Raw genomic sequence first — 16,955 nt, forward strand, 5'->3', positions numbered from 1 at the left:
CTATGTTCAACTGTTGGAGCCTTTGTGCCACCATAGACAATAACATGTCTTGTTTTCCTATCGTAGATATAGGCCGCGCACGTCTTCGTTTGAAATTATTTGCATTTATGTAAAAATTTATTGTGCCTATATTTACGACGTTGGAGGCCTAAAACATTGTTTTGCCTGCCTATTTTTGGCGCCTAAAAAGCGCTTTTTTGATGCCTAAAGATCCGGCCTCTAGTGATTATGTTTGAACAGTAGCATCTTAGCAGCAAGGTTTAGGTCGGGAGTTCCTGTTTAAGGTACATGGGAACTATTGTGTTGCGTGGGTCGAGGATGCATTGAAATTGATACAGGTATGCGCAACTGGCGCAACACAACAAAAAGCCGGAGCCAGCGGCTGCAGTTGGCTGTTTTATTGTTTTTTGCTGTCACCAGGAGGCAGCAGGTTCGCACCAGTTGCAGTGTTGCAAAATTCTTACTTCCACTGAATACAATGGTGGCTGGGCATGCGAACAAAACGGGATTGGAGTTGTTTTTCTCGGCAACCACTGCCCAAATTTTGACTAAACTTTTTTTGCATTTAAAAGAAAAAGTGAACATTCAAGTTACTTGAAAAAGTAGATGTTCAATTTATGCCACAGAGTTTCTAGAAAAATTATTTAATTTTGAAATTTCAGAAAAATGAAGTATCAACTCTTTTACTCAGCCTGACATCACACACCCACCTATTAAGAAGTTAGCTTCATGGATTGCTAGACTCCTCTATTTTTTTTTTTTGTCTGTGTTTGTGTGTATGTGTGCTCACAAGGGTTTTGGTAGAAATTTAGGGCGCATGCTCCTTTCCCAAGTGTACCACCCCTGAAGAGAGCCAAACCCCAGGCGTGTGTGTGTGTCCATTTGAACCACTGGGTTGAGGGGTGGCAGTGACAATCGAACCCACGACCTCCCAGAGCCGAGGAACATCGCAATCCTCTAAACTGCACCTAATATCAGATCTAAAATAGACAAAATTTATGTGTTATGTACTGCTCTGAAACATACCACTAATTTGTGGGTGGGACTTTGGAAGAAGTGTTGTATGCACTAATAATTACACATCAGTTGTCAACTTATATATCAGATTTGTCCACTATAAATGCTCTATCATGTGCAGTTCTCTTTTTACAAATTTATAAAGTTACAAATTTTACAAATTTGTGAAGCTTCTGCGTCTATCTTGTTTTGTACCTACCAATAAAGTTACAAATTTTACAAATTTGTAAAGCTTCTGCGTCTATCTTGTTTTGTACCTACCAATAAAGTTACAAATTTTACAAATTTGTGAAGCTTCTGCGTCTATATTGTTTTGTACCTACCAATTTTCAGCAATCTCTATAAAACATCTGAGGTCCAAAATTAATATTTGTTGCTGGGTTTCTATAATTGGCACTTTCTTTCTGAAATGAAATTCAAATCATTTTGGTAGTTTCTATGTGCTTGAATGGGGAAATCGAAGTTGGCCGCTAGCTCTTTTACAGGTCATTTGCACAGAAATTTTGGGCAGCATAAGAAGCCCATTAGTGCAGATATAGTGCGGCCGTTTACAAAGTTTCGCATTTTTAATAATAGTGGATGCATCACCTAAAGTTTGCAAAAATAGATGTTTTTGATACTGAAACTACAAAAAAGGACATGTCACTGCTTATCAGAAATTGCACAGAACCTGGAATGTTGAGTATATCAGCAGGCCTCCGAGATTGTGCGTTGCGGTGATGACCTTGGATGTCAGGGTCTGATGCCATAACCACGTACCACTGACTGCATGCATCATGTGCTTAGGTAGGGGTTGCTGTTAAAAAAATGGGACAGTTACCATCCTTGCAGTTTTGGCAAGACTGCTTCGATGCTAGTACTTATTTAGAACCAGCTTAGCCAAAGTTAATGCTTTTATTTTCTTTTTTTTATTCACAATTGCCCTTTAAATGCTATTTTAATTTGTTGTGACAATTGTGACAAGGCTGCCAGGCCATACTGGCATTTTTGTGAAAGCGGTCAGTGCATTTACTGGCATTTCTGTGCTTCAAACAGCCGCACTATTTTTCCCTTTAGGTAATACCCTCCAACTGAGGGCCTTTAGGGTATACTGAAATAAATTGCAATGAAGTTCAATGTTGCTCTTCTGCAAATGCACTTTAGTGCAAAATGAAGGAAGTTGTCAGTTATTTCAAGTTATTTACAAACAAAGCTAGTGTTGACTTCTTCTTTCCACATGTGTCAGCTTTTGTTTGGGCCGCAAACCTTGGAGCAAAATTTTGGCATTCTAAAAGTGCTTGCACTCTACTTATTTAATAAATCATGGGTTCTCAAAGTAGTTTCCGCGGAACCCGGGGGTTCTGCAAGCCCCTGCTCGGCGTTGCGCGAGCCACTGATAAATTTTCCGGGGTCCTGTGCTAATCAAGTGGCTAAAACAGCGAACACGAGGTGCGCTCAATCCACAGAACCTACATTACCCATGCCCGGGTGTCAAAAAGCACATCACAGTGCGTAATGGCAATGCACGAACTGCGCAATAAATCCGTAAGCAGCTTGTAGCCACCCAACCTCCGAAAACAGGCAGCCATGGGCAGCGCGCCTAAGCTTTTGCACTTGAATGTCGGAGGCCGTAACTTAGCACCATGCGTATTTCTCCCGTTTGTAGACAGGGTAGGTGCCGATAGCGTGTGCACGGACGTATATATCGGCGGAATAAAAAAAACACGCGGAGCACTGCAAATGCACGCTGCCAACGAGCAAAAACAGCGCTAGGGTCCAAAACGAAGCAGCGCATAGCACCGCATTGGTGGCTAGCCGCATGCCCTTCATAAGTACGTAATCACCATCTATGGTCGCTTCGATAGCCACCACAGTTTCGTCTGCTGCGGTTGCAGTAAACAGTAGTTTCGTTTTGACTCTGTGCGCGCGTCGGCTGCGTGCTTTCACAAATGCATAGTCGCCATTCATGATCGCGTCGATAGCGACCGCGGTTTCGTGCACACTTGTTGCAGCATTTCGTTTTGACTTGACGCGTGGGTCGGCCGCCTGCTATCTGAATTGCAAGGTCGCCGTCCATGATCGCATCAATAACGGCCGTGGTTTCGGCAACCAGTAGTTTCGCTTTGACTCAGTGCAAAGCTGTCGAAGATGAAGAGCACCGGCTAGATTGCGATAGACTGACAATTTGTTGGTGACCAGCTCACTAGCGAAAAAATAATCAGTATGAGAGCGCTGTAGGGAAAAGTGTGTCTCAGATGAAGACCCGCGCCGCATCCGCGCTGCGAAGGATGTCGCGAGGCCTTTGCCGCTGCTAGCTCTAATCAGTCATGAGATGACGAGAATTTCAGTTTCCACACTGCTCTTGTGCGAAATAGAAGCAAGACTTGCTGATTCATTCAGTTAATAAAAGTGTGTTGACGTAGTCAGCATTCATTTATTGTTTTCTTGATACCCTGGATAATTTGACATTCGGTTAATTTGGACCACCTTTTTAATTAGGTTTATTCGGGGGGGGGGGGGGGGGGTTCCGTGGAGCTTCATGGAGCTTAGCAGGGTTCCCTGGAATGAATATGTTTGAGAACCCCTGTACTAAATTATACTTCCTTGGAAATGTAAGTTTACGTTGAATTACATTTCAGTATGGTTGTTTGATACGTATGAGTAAATAACTTGCAGTTTTTAAGAAAAAGGTGTTTCCAGGCGCTCCAAAGTTTGACAACCTGCTTCGGTAACTGTGAATATCTTTGTAGCTTACCATGTCTGATTGTTGTTTTGGTTATCATCATTGCTCTTCACACTTTTGTTTGGATAGCTTCATAGCTAACGTCAGTCTCCCCACTCTCTCCTTTCAGATGGTGTTCACCAACGGCAACAGCAAGGACTTCCTGCAGTCATTCAGCTTCCCCTTCTTCACTGTGAGCAACCTCGGACTAGAGCAGCCCATCTTTGGCGCAAACTACATCAAGGGCACCGTCAAGGCCGAGCAGAATGGTGGGCACATTGGGCTCCGGCCACTACCCCTGTTGTACGCTGGTCGTGTTGATCTCGGCCAGGACAGAGTCTATTTGCCTCCTAGGCAATGTTGCACACTTGGGCCGGTATTTTATAGCGATGCCTTTCCGGATGCTAATGCCTTTTCGCATTTTTCGCACTTGGTCAGTGGTCAGAGCGACGGTCCGCTCACGTTATCAACGGGATCAGCCGGTTGTGAGCGGTGTATGATAAGACTAGTATAGAATAAGGCATAAGGCATCACTACAAAAAACTGGCCTTGGGCAGGCCACAACACACTGCTTGCGCTTCCTACCAAAATACAGTACATTCGACTCCTGTTTATTCGACCCTTGTGGGACCACAACATCTGGTCGAATTATCCCGAAGGTTATATCAACGAATGGTGGAAAAGTGAATGAATTCAAATATTATTTACTTATTTATTTTCATACTCTCAATCAGCCAAATGCATTACAGAGAGGAGGGCAAGAACTGATATACGCAAGTGTCCGCAGCTGTCTGGGATGTTCTTGGTTTTAGAGATGGCAGTGGTGGAGGCAGGCAGTTTCAGTCTTCCGAGGTTCTTGGTACGAACGAGTTCAAGTAAATTTTGGTGCATCAAGGGGTACACCAACTTTTGGGGAATAGTCAGTGCGAGACGATACGTGCGATGGCTGATGCTCGAGGCAGTCCGCAATGCATTTCTGCTTCTTGTTCTCGAAGCGTGAATCCACCGTCATGCACCAACAAGCGACGACACCTTTACACACTGCTTGAGCATTCAACTTAAAGGAAAAGTAAAGTAAAACAGCTTCACGCCTAGGGATGCAGTAGCAGCTGTATGCTGAATTCGTTCTTTTCATGTTTCCAAGCTGCATGCATAAGGGGACATTGGTTGGGCTCAAATTAACCAGAACAGCATACCTTCACATTCAAAAGTTTAGTGCAGGGATGGAAGAGCTGCGCCAAGCCTTTGCCAAATGAAACATAAAAACGCGAGCCCCCTTCGGTTGATACTGTCTCGGTAGATATACTGAAACCAAAACGTAAGGCACGTTGTCATCATCAACTTAACGGAAGTCAACAGAGTGGCCACAACCAGTGATAAAACTGATGCCATACTCTATTCGCTGTTTTCATGCTTTTGTTGCAATTCTCCAGTGGATGTTTCAATGTACTGCCACTGTTCTGGCCGTTTGTGCTACTGTACAGTATCCCTCGTACAACTTAGTGTGGCACAGACGAGCTCACTCAAGGAGGATGACGGATCAAAAAGAAGCCTCCAATAATCTCCGGTCGCATATTTTTTTGCATAGTTGTTGGCAGTGCAACTCTAAAATATGTCTCGTGGTATAGCTATCCAGCTGCTAACATATAATTTGCCTATTTATGAATGGGGACCTTTTTCGCAACCCTGTAAGATAGGAAAAGCAAATTTCATGCCTTTCATGGCACAGTGAAGCAGAAGAAATTGTGCACAAGAGAAAAAAAAACTATGGGCACCTTCCTTGTCACTTCGGTTTAATCGTGTGCAACCTTGAACATGGTCTTGTTGACGTGCTTTTTAGTTCTGTGATCTTTTCTTTCTTGCTCACTTGAAGCTCACTGAATAGGCAGCGCTTATTGCGAGTCTAAATCGTAGAAGTGGCTTTATAACACACAATATACATGCAGGGAACGCCATACTATTCGAAATTCATTAACCTCAACACTGTAGGAAAAGTTGTACAAATAAACTTCGATATAATGAAGTTGGTAAGATCGGCAATTTGCTTAGTTATATCGAAATTTTGGGATATTGAAATTCAATCTTTTATTCAACTAAGCACAGTTGCCAATGGATTTTTCTTGCGCGAAAGGGGACGCAAAATTTTCCGCATTATCGGGCAATTAAAAAACCAAATTTGAATGAGAAAAAGATTCATTTTGTTCAACTTGAGAATCTGCAAGAGAACATACCATATTTAATCGAATCTAACGCGTAATTTTTTTCCGATAAAACAGGTTCAAAAATCGTCTGTCTTCATGTTCTCTGCGTCTGTTCTATCAGCATGAAGTACCGAGTTCATCATGATGCCGCTAAAACGAAAAGTGAGCATGTCTGTAGAGACGGATGGAAATCGGGCCGCATCGCGGGCGTTCGGAGGATCCGAAACTTGCGTGCGGGACTGGCGTAAACAGGAGAGGATTTTTGCCAGCAAAGCAATGCGGAACGGTTTCAGTGGACCGAAGCAGGATGTAATCTGCGACGATCCACTTCGGTGATACTCTCACGTAGTAGTGACGGTAAATAAAACAGTCGCAAAACTGTGTATGACGAAACTCGTTGTTTATTGGGCGAACCTGTGCCCACAAAAGCAAGCTACACTCAAAGCACAACGATAGCGGCGAACACAGTCGGCGATCGTTGAAAATCTGATCAGCGGCGAAACGCGTCGGCTTTTATACCCGAGTCATCGAAGGTTCCAGATTAATCCCTGATGCCCGCGGGTCTTCCAGAAAGTTCTAGACAATTCGCGTCGGTCATACAATCAGATAGCATAAGCGTCGGTGAAAACAGGCAATGGAAAGACGCATCGATAACGTTCTAGAAACTTCCGATATAGGTGCGTCCTGCGCCGAGCGACAACGTTTAACATTTGTTAGCCGGTGGAAAGCGGCCATCGGCGAAAGATAAACATGTATACGTATCAATACGATTGCCTTGGTGCTATCTTGAAAGCAGTCTGCGACGGGGAAACTCCGCCGTGCGCCTTGTTTTTGCTGCTTATAGGTCACTTTGAAACGAAAGGCATGATAGCAGGAAGGTCAATTCGCTCGCCGCACTTCGTCACTCCAGCGTTTTGACAGTTCGTTTCCGCAGTCAACGAGCGAGATGTGTTCATGTTTGCTTGTGCGCGCGTGACACCGTGCTTGTTAATTTATTTAGTAAGTGAATGTTTCCAAGTTTATACGGCCGATAAAACTGCTATCCTTACTTCGTATTTGTTTACTAATTGGCTATCGCATTCGATGCTTCTTCTTTCTGGCGAAACTTCAACTTTTTTTATTTATCGCAACTTCAGTGTATTGGGAGGAAATCTGTTTTTCCAAATGAGAGAAAGTTGTATTTCTGTTTGAAAGCATGAGGTGCGCCGTACTGAAAAGGACGTTTTTTTTTTTTCGGTCATCACGGAAAACAGGTGCACGTTATAATCGAGGGCGCGTTAGAATTGAGTCAATACGGTAGTTTCATGCCGTGTCAACGATATCTTCACATCAGTGCTATAAACCGAAGCCAGCCAAGCTTTCGCACCCCCTCCGCCCCCGTGGCTGATAGTGTCGCCCGCAGTGGGATGATACTATTATGAAAAGGGCCGGCAGCGGGGAGCGAATGCTTCGTTCTGCTTCTCGCTTCACCGCGCCTCTAAAACTCGCGATTATGAAACCGCTAGTACTAAATGTGCGGGAAGACGGTTCACATGATGTCACGCCCACTCTTTGCACACATGGCAGATCACCTCTGCGTATGATCACCGCTGCGTATGCGTGCAGCACAGCCATGAGTAGCCCAGGTCGTGCTAAAAAAAAAGTTGTCGCAGTTTCACCTGAAAGGTGAAGCATCAATTGCGATAGCAAACTTGTACAGAGCTATACGGAGTAATGATATTAGCTTTATCAGCTGTATAAACTTGGACATGCAGCAGCATCGGCAACACGCAGAACTGTTGTCGACGCCATCCGCGTTTTGCCCGCGTTCGCTCAAAATGCGTGCGGCGTTGGTGACTGTTGCCGGAGCCTCTGATATAAATAGGCACTGCGTGCCGCAGCTAAACGTCGCCTCCTTTCCCTCCCCCTCCCCCACGGCCTCTCGCTCGTCGGAAGAAGGCGCGTTTGCTCTACATACATGGTGATTGTGAAGGAGAACAGAGACGCCTACTTCTGCAGCCCTTAAGCGAGCACGGCGCAGAACGCGCGTTTGTTCTCTGCCGTGCGTTCACTCCCCGTGAAAGACGCGCCCCTCGCGCCCTTTCACTCGCACATACAGCGTTCGGCGCGCGGCGACGATTTCTTCTCCAAATGACGTCATACGGAACCTCACGGCGACGCCGACGGCAGAAATCTGCTTTTGAGTGTCCATATAATTGCTATCGCAATAAAAGGTGATGAATGCCAATCTGTCCCCCACTTCCTCCCCTCCCCTCACATACACTTGATCGTGTTGCCGCCAGCTCGCTCTACTCCCCCCTTAGCTTGCGTGGGCAGACGGTGATCATCGAGCCACCATCCTTCTCGGCTGACCCTCGCATGCTTTCACTTGCACCTAAAGCAGAAGCACACGGGGCGCGACGATAGTATCTTACCACGCTTGGACTTTATATGGAACATGACTCTGCTCTGCTTCGGCGTCACTCTTGGTCGGGCGGATACAATTTGAGAGGTGCGTTCATAAGCAGTCACTTGTAATTCAACCATGTGACTGTCTATGTCCACTGAAGATTTTAGTTATTGTCTTAGTATTCCTTTGCAGTGGCAGTGAAATTTCGTTATATTGAAATAATGTATAAACACCCTTCGTTATATTGAGCTTTCTAAATACATGGTGTCCTATGGACAAGAGGCTATAAAAAGTTACATACTTCATTATACGTAGGAAATTTTATTATAATGAAGGTCGTTATGTCCAAATTTAGCTGTGTTTGTAACAGATGAAGTGGTTATTCCGTATAAGGCATTGCAGCTCAAGAACAACTGCACTGCAAAACATGCGGAGTGACTTCTCACTGCATTGTTTCTGCTGTGTTGCCTGCTGAGTATGGAATGGAATGTAGGTGTCATTGCTTATTTCATACGTGGGCCAAGAAAGGTGTGCCATATTCTTGTCACTTAATCGTCATTTTTGGGGATTCCATAAATTTCACGTGACCAGCTCGAGGGGCATTGGCATCTACAAGCAATGGCATTCTGGCACATTGCAAAAATGCAGCCACCCATCCACGCGTCCACCGCTTGTCACGCGAAATAAAAAAAATAAAAAGTCAGTGTCCAAGAATACGGCCCAAGATTATCAACACGTTGCTCCCACCATCACGAATATTGTTAGGCATTGTATTTTCATTGACAGTGTGTGGCACTGTGTTGACAGTTCTGCTGGGCTCGTGAGGCATGAAGTGATGTAGCTAATGCTAAAGGTGTGTTGCTAAGCTATCGTAGCTCAGAGTTGGGAGCCTTCAATTGCTTTCGCAGCAGCAGCTCAAGTGAGAAAGGGTTCTTCCGGCTCCTTGATGTTTCAGACTATTGTGCATTGCTCTCGTAAAACAGTTTGTACTATTCTTCTGGCAATGGCACCATTTAATTGCTGTTGTTTCTTTGTCTGAATGGGCTTCCTGGGGTAGCAGCTGTGATGGATAACTTGAGCGAGCACCGATTCCATTAGCCTGTATGGTGCCAGAAATTGTGTAATGACAGCTAAACTAGTAATTGTAATAGTTAAATGTGACGCATTAATTTAAATGAAGCAGAGCTAAAGTAAAACCTGAGATATACAGTAAAACCATTAATTCCACCCTCGTTAATTTGCAAAATCATTTAATTTGGACTTGTCCACTGGTCCCGGCACACCATATGCATTATTTAATATCGCCAAACCCTGGGTAATTTGGACGTATTTGGCTGCACAGTGGTTAATTCGGATAACCCTCAGAGAGTGGCAAGCGTGGAACACTACAAATGTGCTCCGCGAAAGAACAATAAAGAGCACTAACATCCAACCGAAATGAAGCGGCAGAGCCCGCATCCCCATACTGATCAATAAAAATCACACAGGAACAACGGGATCAATGTTTCATGCCAATTTGTGCCTTTTTAGCTTTTATTCTTGCATTTACTGCAGCCTGTAACACTACGTTGGCCGCATGCTTTCAGAACTAGGTGGTTGCCATCGGTGATCGTGTCGACAGTGACCGCGATTTCGTCTGCAATGCTTGGGGTCAACAGTATATAAAGTTTTGTCTTGAATCAATGCACGTTGACCTCGTGCCTTCAGAACTACGTAGTCAACGTGTGATTACGTCAATAGTGATCACGGTATAGCGAAACCTCTATACTATGAACACCACATTAACGAACTTTTCAGATGAACAATATTTTCGGAAATCCCCTGCTGACTGCTTACAGCTTCAATGGAAAAATATTTCACTACAATCGACTTCCGCTATTTCGACCCTGACGGGACCGATGAAATAGATCAAATTATCCATCGGGTCGAATTAAACAAGACGCAGGAAAAATGCTAGAACACACCGCTGATCCATTTGGCTGTATTTGGCCGATTTTAGCATGCCCCCAAGCCAAGCGCACACGAACTTTCCACTTGTCCAAAGTAGCAAACTAATGTAGAAATGACAATAAAGATCCTAAGCAAAGTAGAAACCTAACGTGCACATAATTTTTTTTAGCAAGAAAAATTATCGCACAATGGTGGCCTGTTTCTTAAAGTAAATTTCACTGCATCGTCCTTTTTTTTTGTTAGCTTCACTGCAATACATGTTATATGGCAAAGCATACGACTGTTTCGAAGGCAGTTTGGGTTTTGCTTTTGTGTCCGCATGCACCGCACAGGCAATTTCCGGCCCACTTTTCTTTAAAAAAAGAAGCGCACATTAGAATCGGGTAAAAAGTGTAATAGAACATTGAGAGGTACTGTTGTGGCTTGAAAATCTTCCTCGGGTGGGCCAAAAATGGCCGTTTTTGACGAGAGGTGACGTGTGTTCAACGCATTCACTGTCCCCTAAGCTCTGCCAAGACAGACACTGCCACTAAAGGGGTCGGGGTCACAATCGTGGTTAGGCATGTGCGTGCTGACTGGTCAAGTTTCAATTATCCAGTGAAGTTCAATTTTAGGATTGAAATAACGAAAGCTTGGGCTCATAGAAATTCATGGGTTCTGGCTGGGACCTGCAGCCATGATCTCGCAGAAAAATCGAATGATCAGGAGTCGAAATAATGAAAGTCTACTTTACTATGAACTTCAGAATAGTAAACCTTTCAGAATAATGATCGTTATTCAGCTTCCGTGTCATGTTAAGAATCCCTCAGTACTACCAATTACTGAAATCTTATTCATTCTTATTATAATTATTAAAAACTTATTCCAAGATCTAGGGATTCTTCCATTTCTCTATATCCTTCATGGCAGCGGGAACAGCAGGCTAGCTGGCGACAAGGCGTGGAAAGCGGACCTCGTGGCGCATGGGTGCGCAAAGCCAGAGACAGCGCCGAAGGAGAAAACTTCGAAGGGGATTGTTTTTTCTATTGAGAACGAGCCGACGCATAAGGTTTTGTGAGCGCACGCTCTTCCGAGCGTGCGCTCACACGCCTAGATAGATATGATGAGCCTGCTGGTGTCTATGACGATAAGGAATAGTGTTCTCAAATACCTCACGCACCCGGTATACTCTTTAGGTGGGGACACTTCTTGGCTTGCTTGCGAGACACGATCGACCAGATCAAGTAGCAACGGCGCGCGTCCATCGTCCCGGTGACGGCAGCAAATACCTATTGGCGGGACAACGCAACCTCAGTTAGAACGCAGGCGAGAGCTTGCGCAGACAAGAAAGATGCCTAGTGGTAGAACGCCCGCCTCGGCTGCGGGAGGTTGTGGGTTCGATTCCCACCGCCGCCGGGCACCCACTGGTTCAAAAGGGTACAAGCGTACCCCGGCCTGGCGTTCGGCTTCCTTCAGGGGTGATACGCTTCGGAAAGGAGCCTGCGCCCTGAATTCCCGTCGAAACCAACGTGAGCACGGAAAACAAGTGATGTCTGGGCCGCTCCCATGGCGGTCATTTCCCATGTGGCGCCCCAAGCACCTATTGAGGTGGGGGCACCTTCGGGTTGAGGTCAAACACCCCTTTCCAAGCGTTCAGGTCCCATAACGGCCGAGCACCAGGCCGGGAGCGCGCTTGTACCTATTTTACCGGTAGGTACCCGGCGGCAGCACTTGCCTCCCACAGCCGCGGCGGATGCTCGTCTACAAGGCCGTCTGTGGTTGGACAAGAGGCGCCCAGAGACAAGAGCTGAAATATCTATTGGGCCCTCTTTCGAGATGTGGACCCCCACAACAGCCGAGCACCAGGCCAGGGGACATCTCTACCCATTAGAAAAACCGATGGGTTCCCGGCGGCACCGGGATTTGAACTCGGTACCTCCCGTATACGAGGCGGATGCTCTACTGCTAGGCCATCGCTGCGGTTCGGCAGTCCCGGTGACGGCAGCAGATACCTATTGGCGGGACGACGCAACCTCAGTTAGAACGCAGGCGAGAGCTTGCGCAGACAAGAAAGATGCTGATAACACGAGCAACCGAAATTAATCCGGAGCCCTCCACTACGGCGTGCCTCATAATCAAAACTGGTTTTGGCACGTAAAACCCCAGAAAGAAGAACATGAGCAACCAAAAAAGAACAGCGTCTGCACGCAGCACCGCAGCGCTGTATTGGCTCCGTCGAAGCGCTGCCATCTTCCCCACGCTCTCTCCTAACCACGGTGACCTACTTTCGCACGTCACTCGCTCATTTCGGATTTCCCGCAAAGTGCCAGTTTAGCAACCATAGAGAAAACCTTTTCTTTCTTGAAGTTGTACCGTCCCGCCGATAGGTATCCGCTGCTGTCACCGGGCTAGTGGACGCGTGCAGTTGCTACAACCTTTGTCCATAAAGTTCCGAGACTGAGTCAATTAAAAAAATGCATTAAACATTGAAATAATTTGTGCAGCACCTCTTCAAAATAGTTTCCCTTGCAGCCTATACACAGCTTCCAACGCTTCTTGAGATCTTGGAAACATTTGGAAAATGCATCTTTTGGCAGAGCTGTCAGATCCTTTGTCATGACGGCGTCTTGAATGGCCTCCACGCTCCCCATCCAGTGACCTTTTAAGGCTCTTTTCACACGAGGAAACAGGAAAAAATCGCATGGAGAGAGGTCAGGCGAGTATGGCGGATGAGGAAGTACAGTAATGCTGTGCTTGGCGAGAAATTTTGTCACGCTGAGAGCAGTGTGCGGCCTTGCGTTATTGTCATGGAACAATAAGAACAAATAAGGCTGTCATGGAACAAACAAACAATAATTGAATTCAACTTCCACCACTAATTCTTTCAAATAATCATTCTTCCGTCTAGTGAATTGTGACTAAAGGTGCTTGGACATAGTGGTTAAGGATGCCTCAACATTATTTATTCATATACCCTAAGGGCCCTTGCGGGCATTAAATAGGCGGGGTGATTTTAATACATTGGAGTTACGTTCACAAACTAAAAATAAAAAGCACAAGTTCGCTTGCAACATGAAGATACAATACAGTGCAATGTACAGTGTAGACCGCGTATAACGTAAGTCGCCAGAGTTGCGAATATCCACACTTTAAGCGGTACCGCACTATAACCAAAACAACTATTTTATTGCGATAATGGACACTCCAGGCGCATTTCTGCCATCGCTGTCACCGTGCTCTAGGTTGTGTATTCGCTTATTAAATAAATTAACAAGCACGGTGTCACGCGCACACAAGCAAACATGAACACATCTTGCTCGTTCACCGCGGAAACGAACTGTCAAAACGCTCGAGTGACGAAGCGCGGCGAGCGAATTGACCCACGTGCTATCATGCCTCTCGCTTCAACACGACCTATAAGCGGCGAAAACACGGCACGTGGTGGACTTTCCCCATCGCAGATTGCTTTCAAGATAGGGCCAACGCGATTGTATTGCTGAAGTGGATCGTTGCAGATTACATCCTGCTTCGGTCAACTGAAACTTCTGCATTGCTTTGCTGGCGAAAATCCTCTCCTTCTGTTTGTGTCAGTCCCGAATGCAAGTTTCGGATTCTCCGAACACCCATGATGCGGCCCGATTTCCATCCGTCTCCGCACACATGATCACTTTCCTTTTAAATGCAGGATCATGATGAACTTGGTACTTCATGCTGATAAAGCAGACGCAGAGAATGTGAAGACAGACAGTAGACTATTGCCTAAGCACGTGTACTGCAGCACATGGAGGAGGTAGCTAGGCTCGACGCGCGTGCGAGGCGGCCATTTTGAAATGCCGACGGCTATATGGTGACGCAGATTTAGGGTCGTACTCGATTTTAATGCGCACACAATTTTTGGACCTGTTTTATTGGAAAAAAGTGCGCATTGGATTCAAGTAAATACGGTATTTGTGGCTTGAGGGAAGCATTCGCCATCTCTGCTGACTTCCGTACTCCCAGGCAGCCGCACTGTAACCGGTATTTCGTTTCCCGCAACTGCACTATAAGCGATACGTGTATACATGGAGTACTATGGGAAAATTAACGGGAGTCTGAAAAGACTGTATATTTGGTCCTGCACTATAAGCGGTTACCGTATTTACTCGCATAATGATCGCACTTTTTTTTTTAAAAATTGACGCAAATTTCGGGGTGCGATCATTACGCGGGGTAAATTTTCCGCGAAATAATATTTTGAGCACCGAAAACGCAAACAAGTCGCGTATCAGAATTCTTACGGTAGCTATCATGAACATAACCAAAAATAAAAGTAGAGTAAGGCTTACCTTTGTAATAAACGCACACATTACGCAGGAACTACATGCATTGCATATTGCCCTTTAATTTTTTTCATTCACTGACCCCCTAACTTTCATTCAGAGTCTGAAGCATCACTGGCGTCAGTGTCGTCGCCGCTCGATTCCTTGTCAGAACCGGCAGTGTCATCGCAGTCCCACAGAAGGTTATCTTCCGTTCCGTCGAGCGCGTTTGATATGCCTGTCTTCTTGAAGCTGTTGGCGACCACCTCGTCGGAGATGCTACTCCACGCTTCGACAATCCATGAGCAGAGGACTTCCACGGACGGTCTCCTGATTTTCCCGCTTGACGTGAAATCATGGTCGCCCGCCGCCATCCACTCTGCGTACAGCCTCCGAACGTTGTCCTTGAACGGTTTGTTCAGTGATACGTCCAGAGGCTGTAGCAGCGACGTTAGACCCCCAGGGATCACTGCAAGCTCCGTGCGCCGCTCCTTAAGTTCAACACGGACACTGTCGACAAGATGGCCTCGAAAGCTATCCAGCACAAGCTGTGAAGGAAGCAGAAGCGCTCCTGCTCTTCGTCCCCAGACCGTTCTAATCCAGTCTACCATGATTTCCGCCGTCATCCACCCTTTCTCTTGAGCGCGGATGTGGATCCCACGTGGAAACTTTCCCTTCGGAATAGTTTTCCGCTTTAGAATAACATATGGCGGCAGCTTCCGCCCGTCTGCCGTCACTGCGAGCATCACGGTGCATCGCTGCTTCTCCGCACCACACGTTTTTACAAGGACACTACGAGCACCTTTTTCGTTGACGGTAGTGCTTCGAGGCATGTCGAATGTCAAAGGTGTTTGGTCCACGTTGCCTATTTGTGACAACAGGAAGCCGTTCTTCTCGCGTATTCTCGTCACAAATCTGTGGAAGTCGATGACTTTGTCTTCGTACGCGGATGGGAGTCGCTGGCACGACGTCCGCCGCCTCAGTGATAGTCCGTTTCGCCGCATGAAGCGTGTCGTCCAGCCGGAACTAGCGCGGAAGTCCTTTGTGGCAATTCCCAGCCTCCGGGAAATTGTGCTTGCCTGCGTCTGTATCATTTCTAACGACACTGCACAACCGTCTTTGCGCATGTCCTTCACGTATTCTAGGACTGCCTTCTCAACGTGAGGGAACTTGCCAGTTTTCGGTCCGCGGAAAGCCCGGTGCGTGCTGTTGGTAGCCATGAGCTTCTCACGCTGATTTTTCCAGTACCTAATTCTGATTTCGTCGACGCTGAAATGCCTGCCGGCAGCGCGGTTGCCGTGCTCGAGCGCGTAATCAACCGCCTTCAGCTTAAACGCGGCAGTGAAACTCGCGTATCGCCCCATCGTGAACCGGCACTCCAACAAGCAACACCAAAGCACGCCACCACGCTACGGAATGGTGAAAAGACGCGGCTTTTTCAGGAATTATGGGAACACGTCGGCAGCTTGTTGCTGCGGGATGACAACAAGTCAACCAACAGGCGGCTGCCGCTGTAACACTGCGGGATATCAAAACCACGTGATCAAAACAAACATGGCGGCTGACGGAGCTAAGCGATCGCGTTTTTCCTCGTGAGTCATGGAGGTTATGAGTGCGTCACGCGCGTGAAAACAGTTTCTTCCGTCGAAATAATGAATTATTTCGTTTAAATCGGTAAATTTGCGGCAACAGCATAGCCATGTCCGCTTTTAGAGGACAGAAACAGAGATGGGCGCGTTCAGCTGCCACAGATGTAGAAACACATGGCAGGCATGTCGTGAAAACTACGGCATTTGTGTTTACTGCTATGCTAATACGGCACGTTTCCGTCAAGGGTTGGCAAAAATTAGGAATCTGTTTGGTGTGTGCAGTTCACTTGGTGAGTCTTGAAGAGTTATTTACGTAACGTTCGACAGATGGTAAACATGATGATCATCAGTTAGACTTGGCACACGACATATCGCTGCGGCAAGTTCGGGGTGCGATCATTACGCGGGGAAAAAAAATCGAATTTTTACGACACAATTTAGGGGTGCGATCATTATGCGAGTAAATACGGTACATTATAAGTGGTCTATACTGTAATACAAAATACAGTATAGACCACTTATAACGTAACCGCTTATAGTGCAGGACCGGATATAGTGCGGTCTTTTCACACTCCTGTTAATTTTCCCATAGCACTCTATGTATACATGTATTGCTTATAGTGCAGTTGCGGGAAACGAAATACCGGTTACAGTGCGGCTGCCTGGGAGTACGGAAGTCAGCAGAGATGGCGAACGCTCCCCTCAAACGGGCGCTCCAAGGAGTGCTCGAGGAAGAAAGAGAGACGAAGTGGAGGAGAAGGGCACGTGGTGCGAACGAACAGCCAGTGAGGCTGAAACCAGAATCTTGAGTGCAAGTCGGGAAATATCACG

At 46.3% G+C, this 16,955-nt stretch overlaps 1 protein-coding gene across 1 annotated transcript in view; it reads left to right on the top strand.

Annotated features, from left to right (window-relative positions):
• Nucleotides 1-16,955, top strand: part of LOC119441202 (postacrosomal sheath WW domain-binding protein-like) — a 43,036-nt gene that overhangs the window by 15,857 nt on the left and 10,224 nt on the right. The window contains exon 3 of the mRNA XM_037705860.2: nt 3,849-3,987. Within this exon, the coding sequence (XP_037561788.2) occupies nt 3,849-3,987 (139 nt within the window). The remainder of the gene's footprint in view (nt 1-3,848; nt 3,988-16,955) is intronic.

This window comes from Dermacentor silvarum, chromosome 1 (assembly GCF_013339745.2).
Source record: "Dermacentor silvarum isolate Dsil-2018 chromosome 1, BIME_Dsil_1.4, whole genome shotgun sequence".
In the NCBI taxonomy this organism is placed as follows: domain Eukaryota; kingdom Metazoa; phylum Arthropoda; class Arachnida; order Ixodida; family Ixodidae; genus Dermacentor; species Dermacentor silvarum.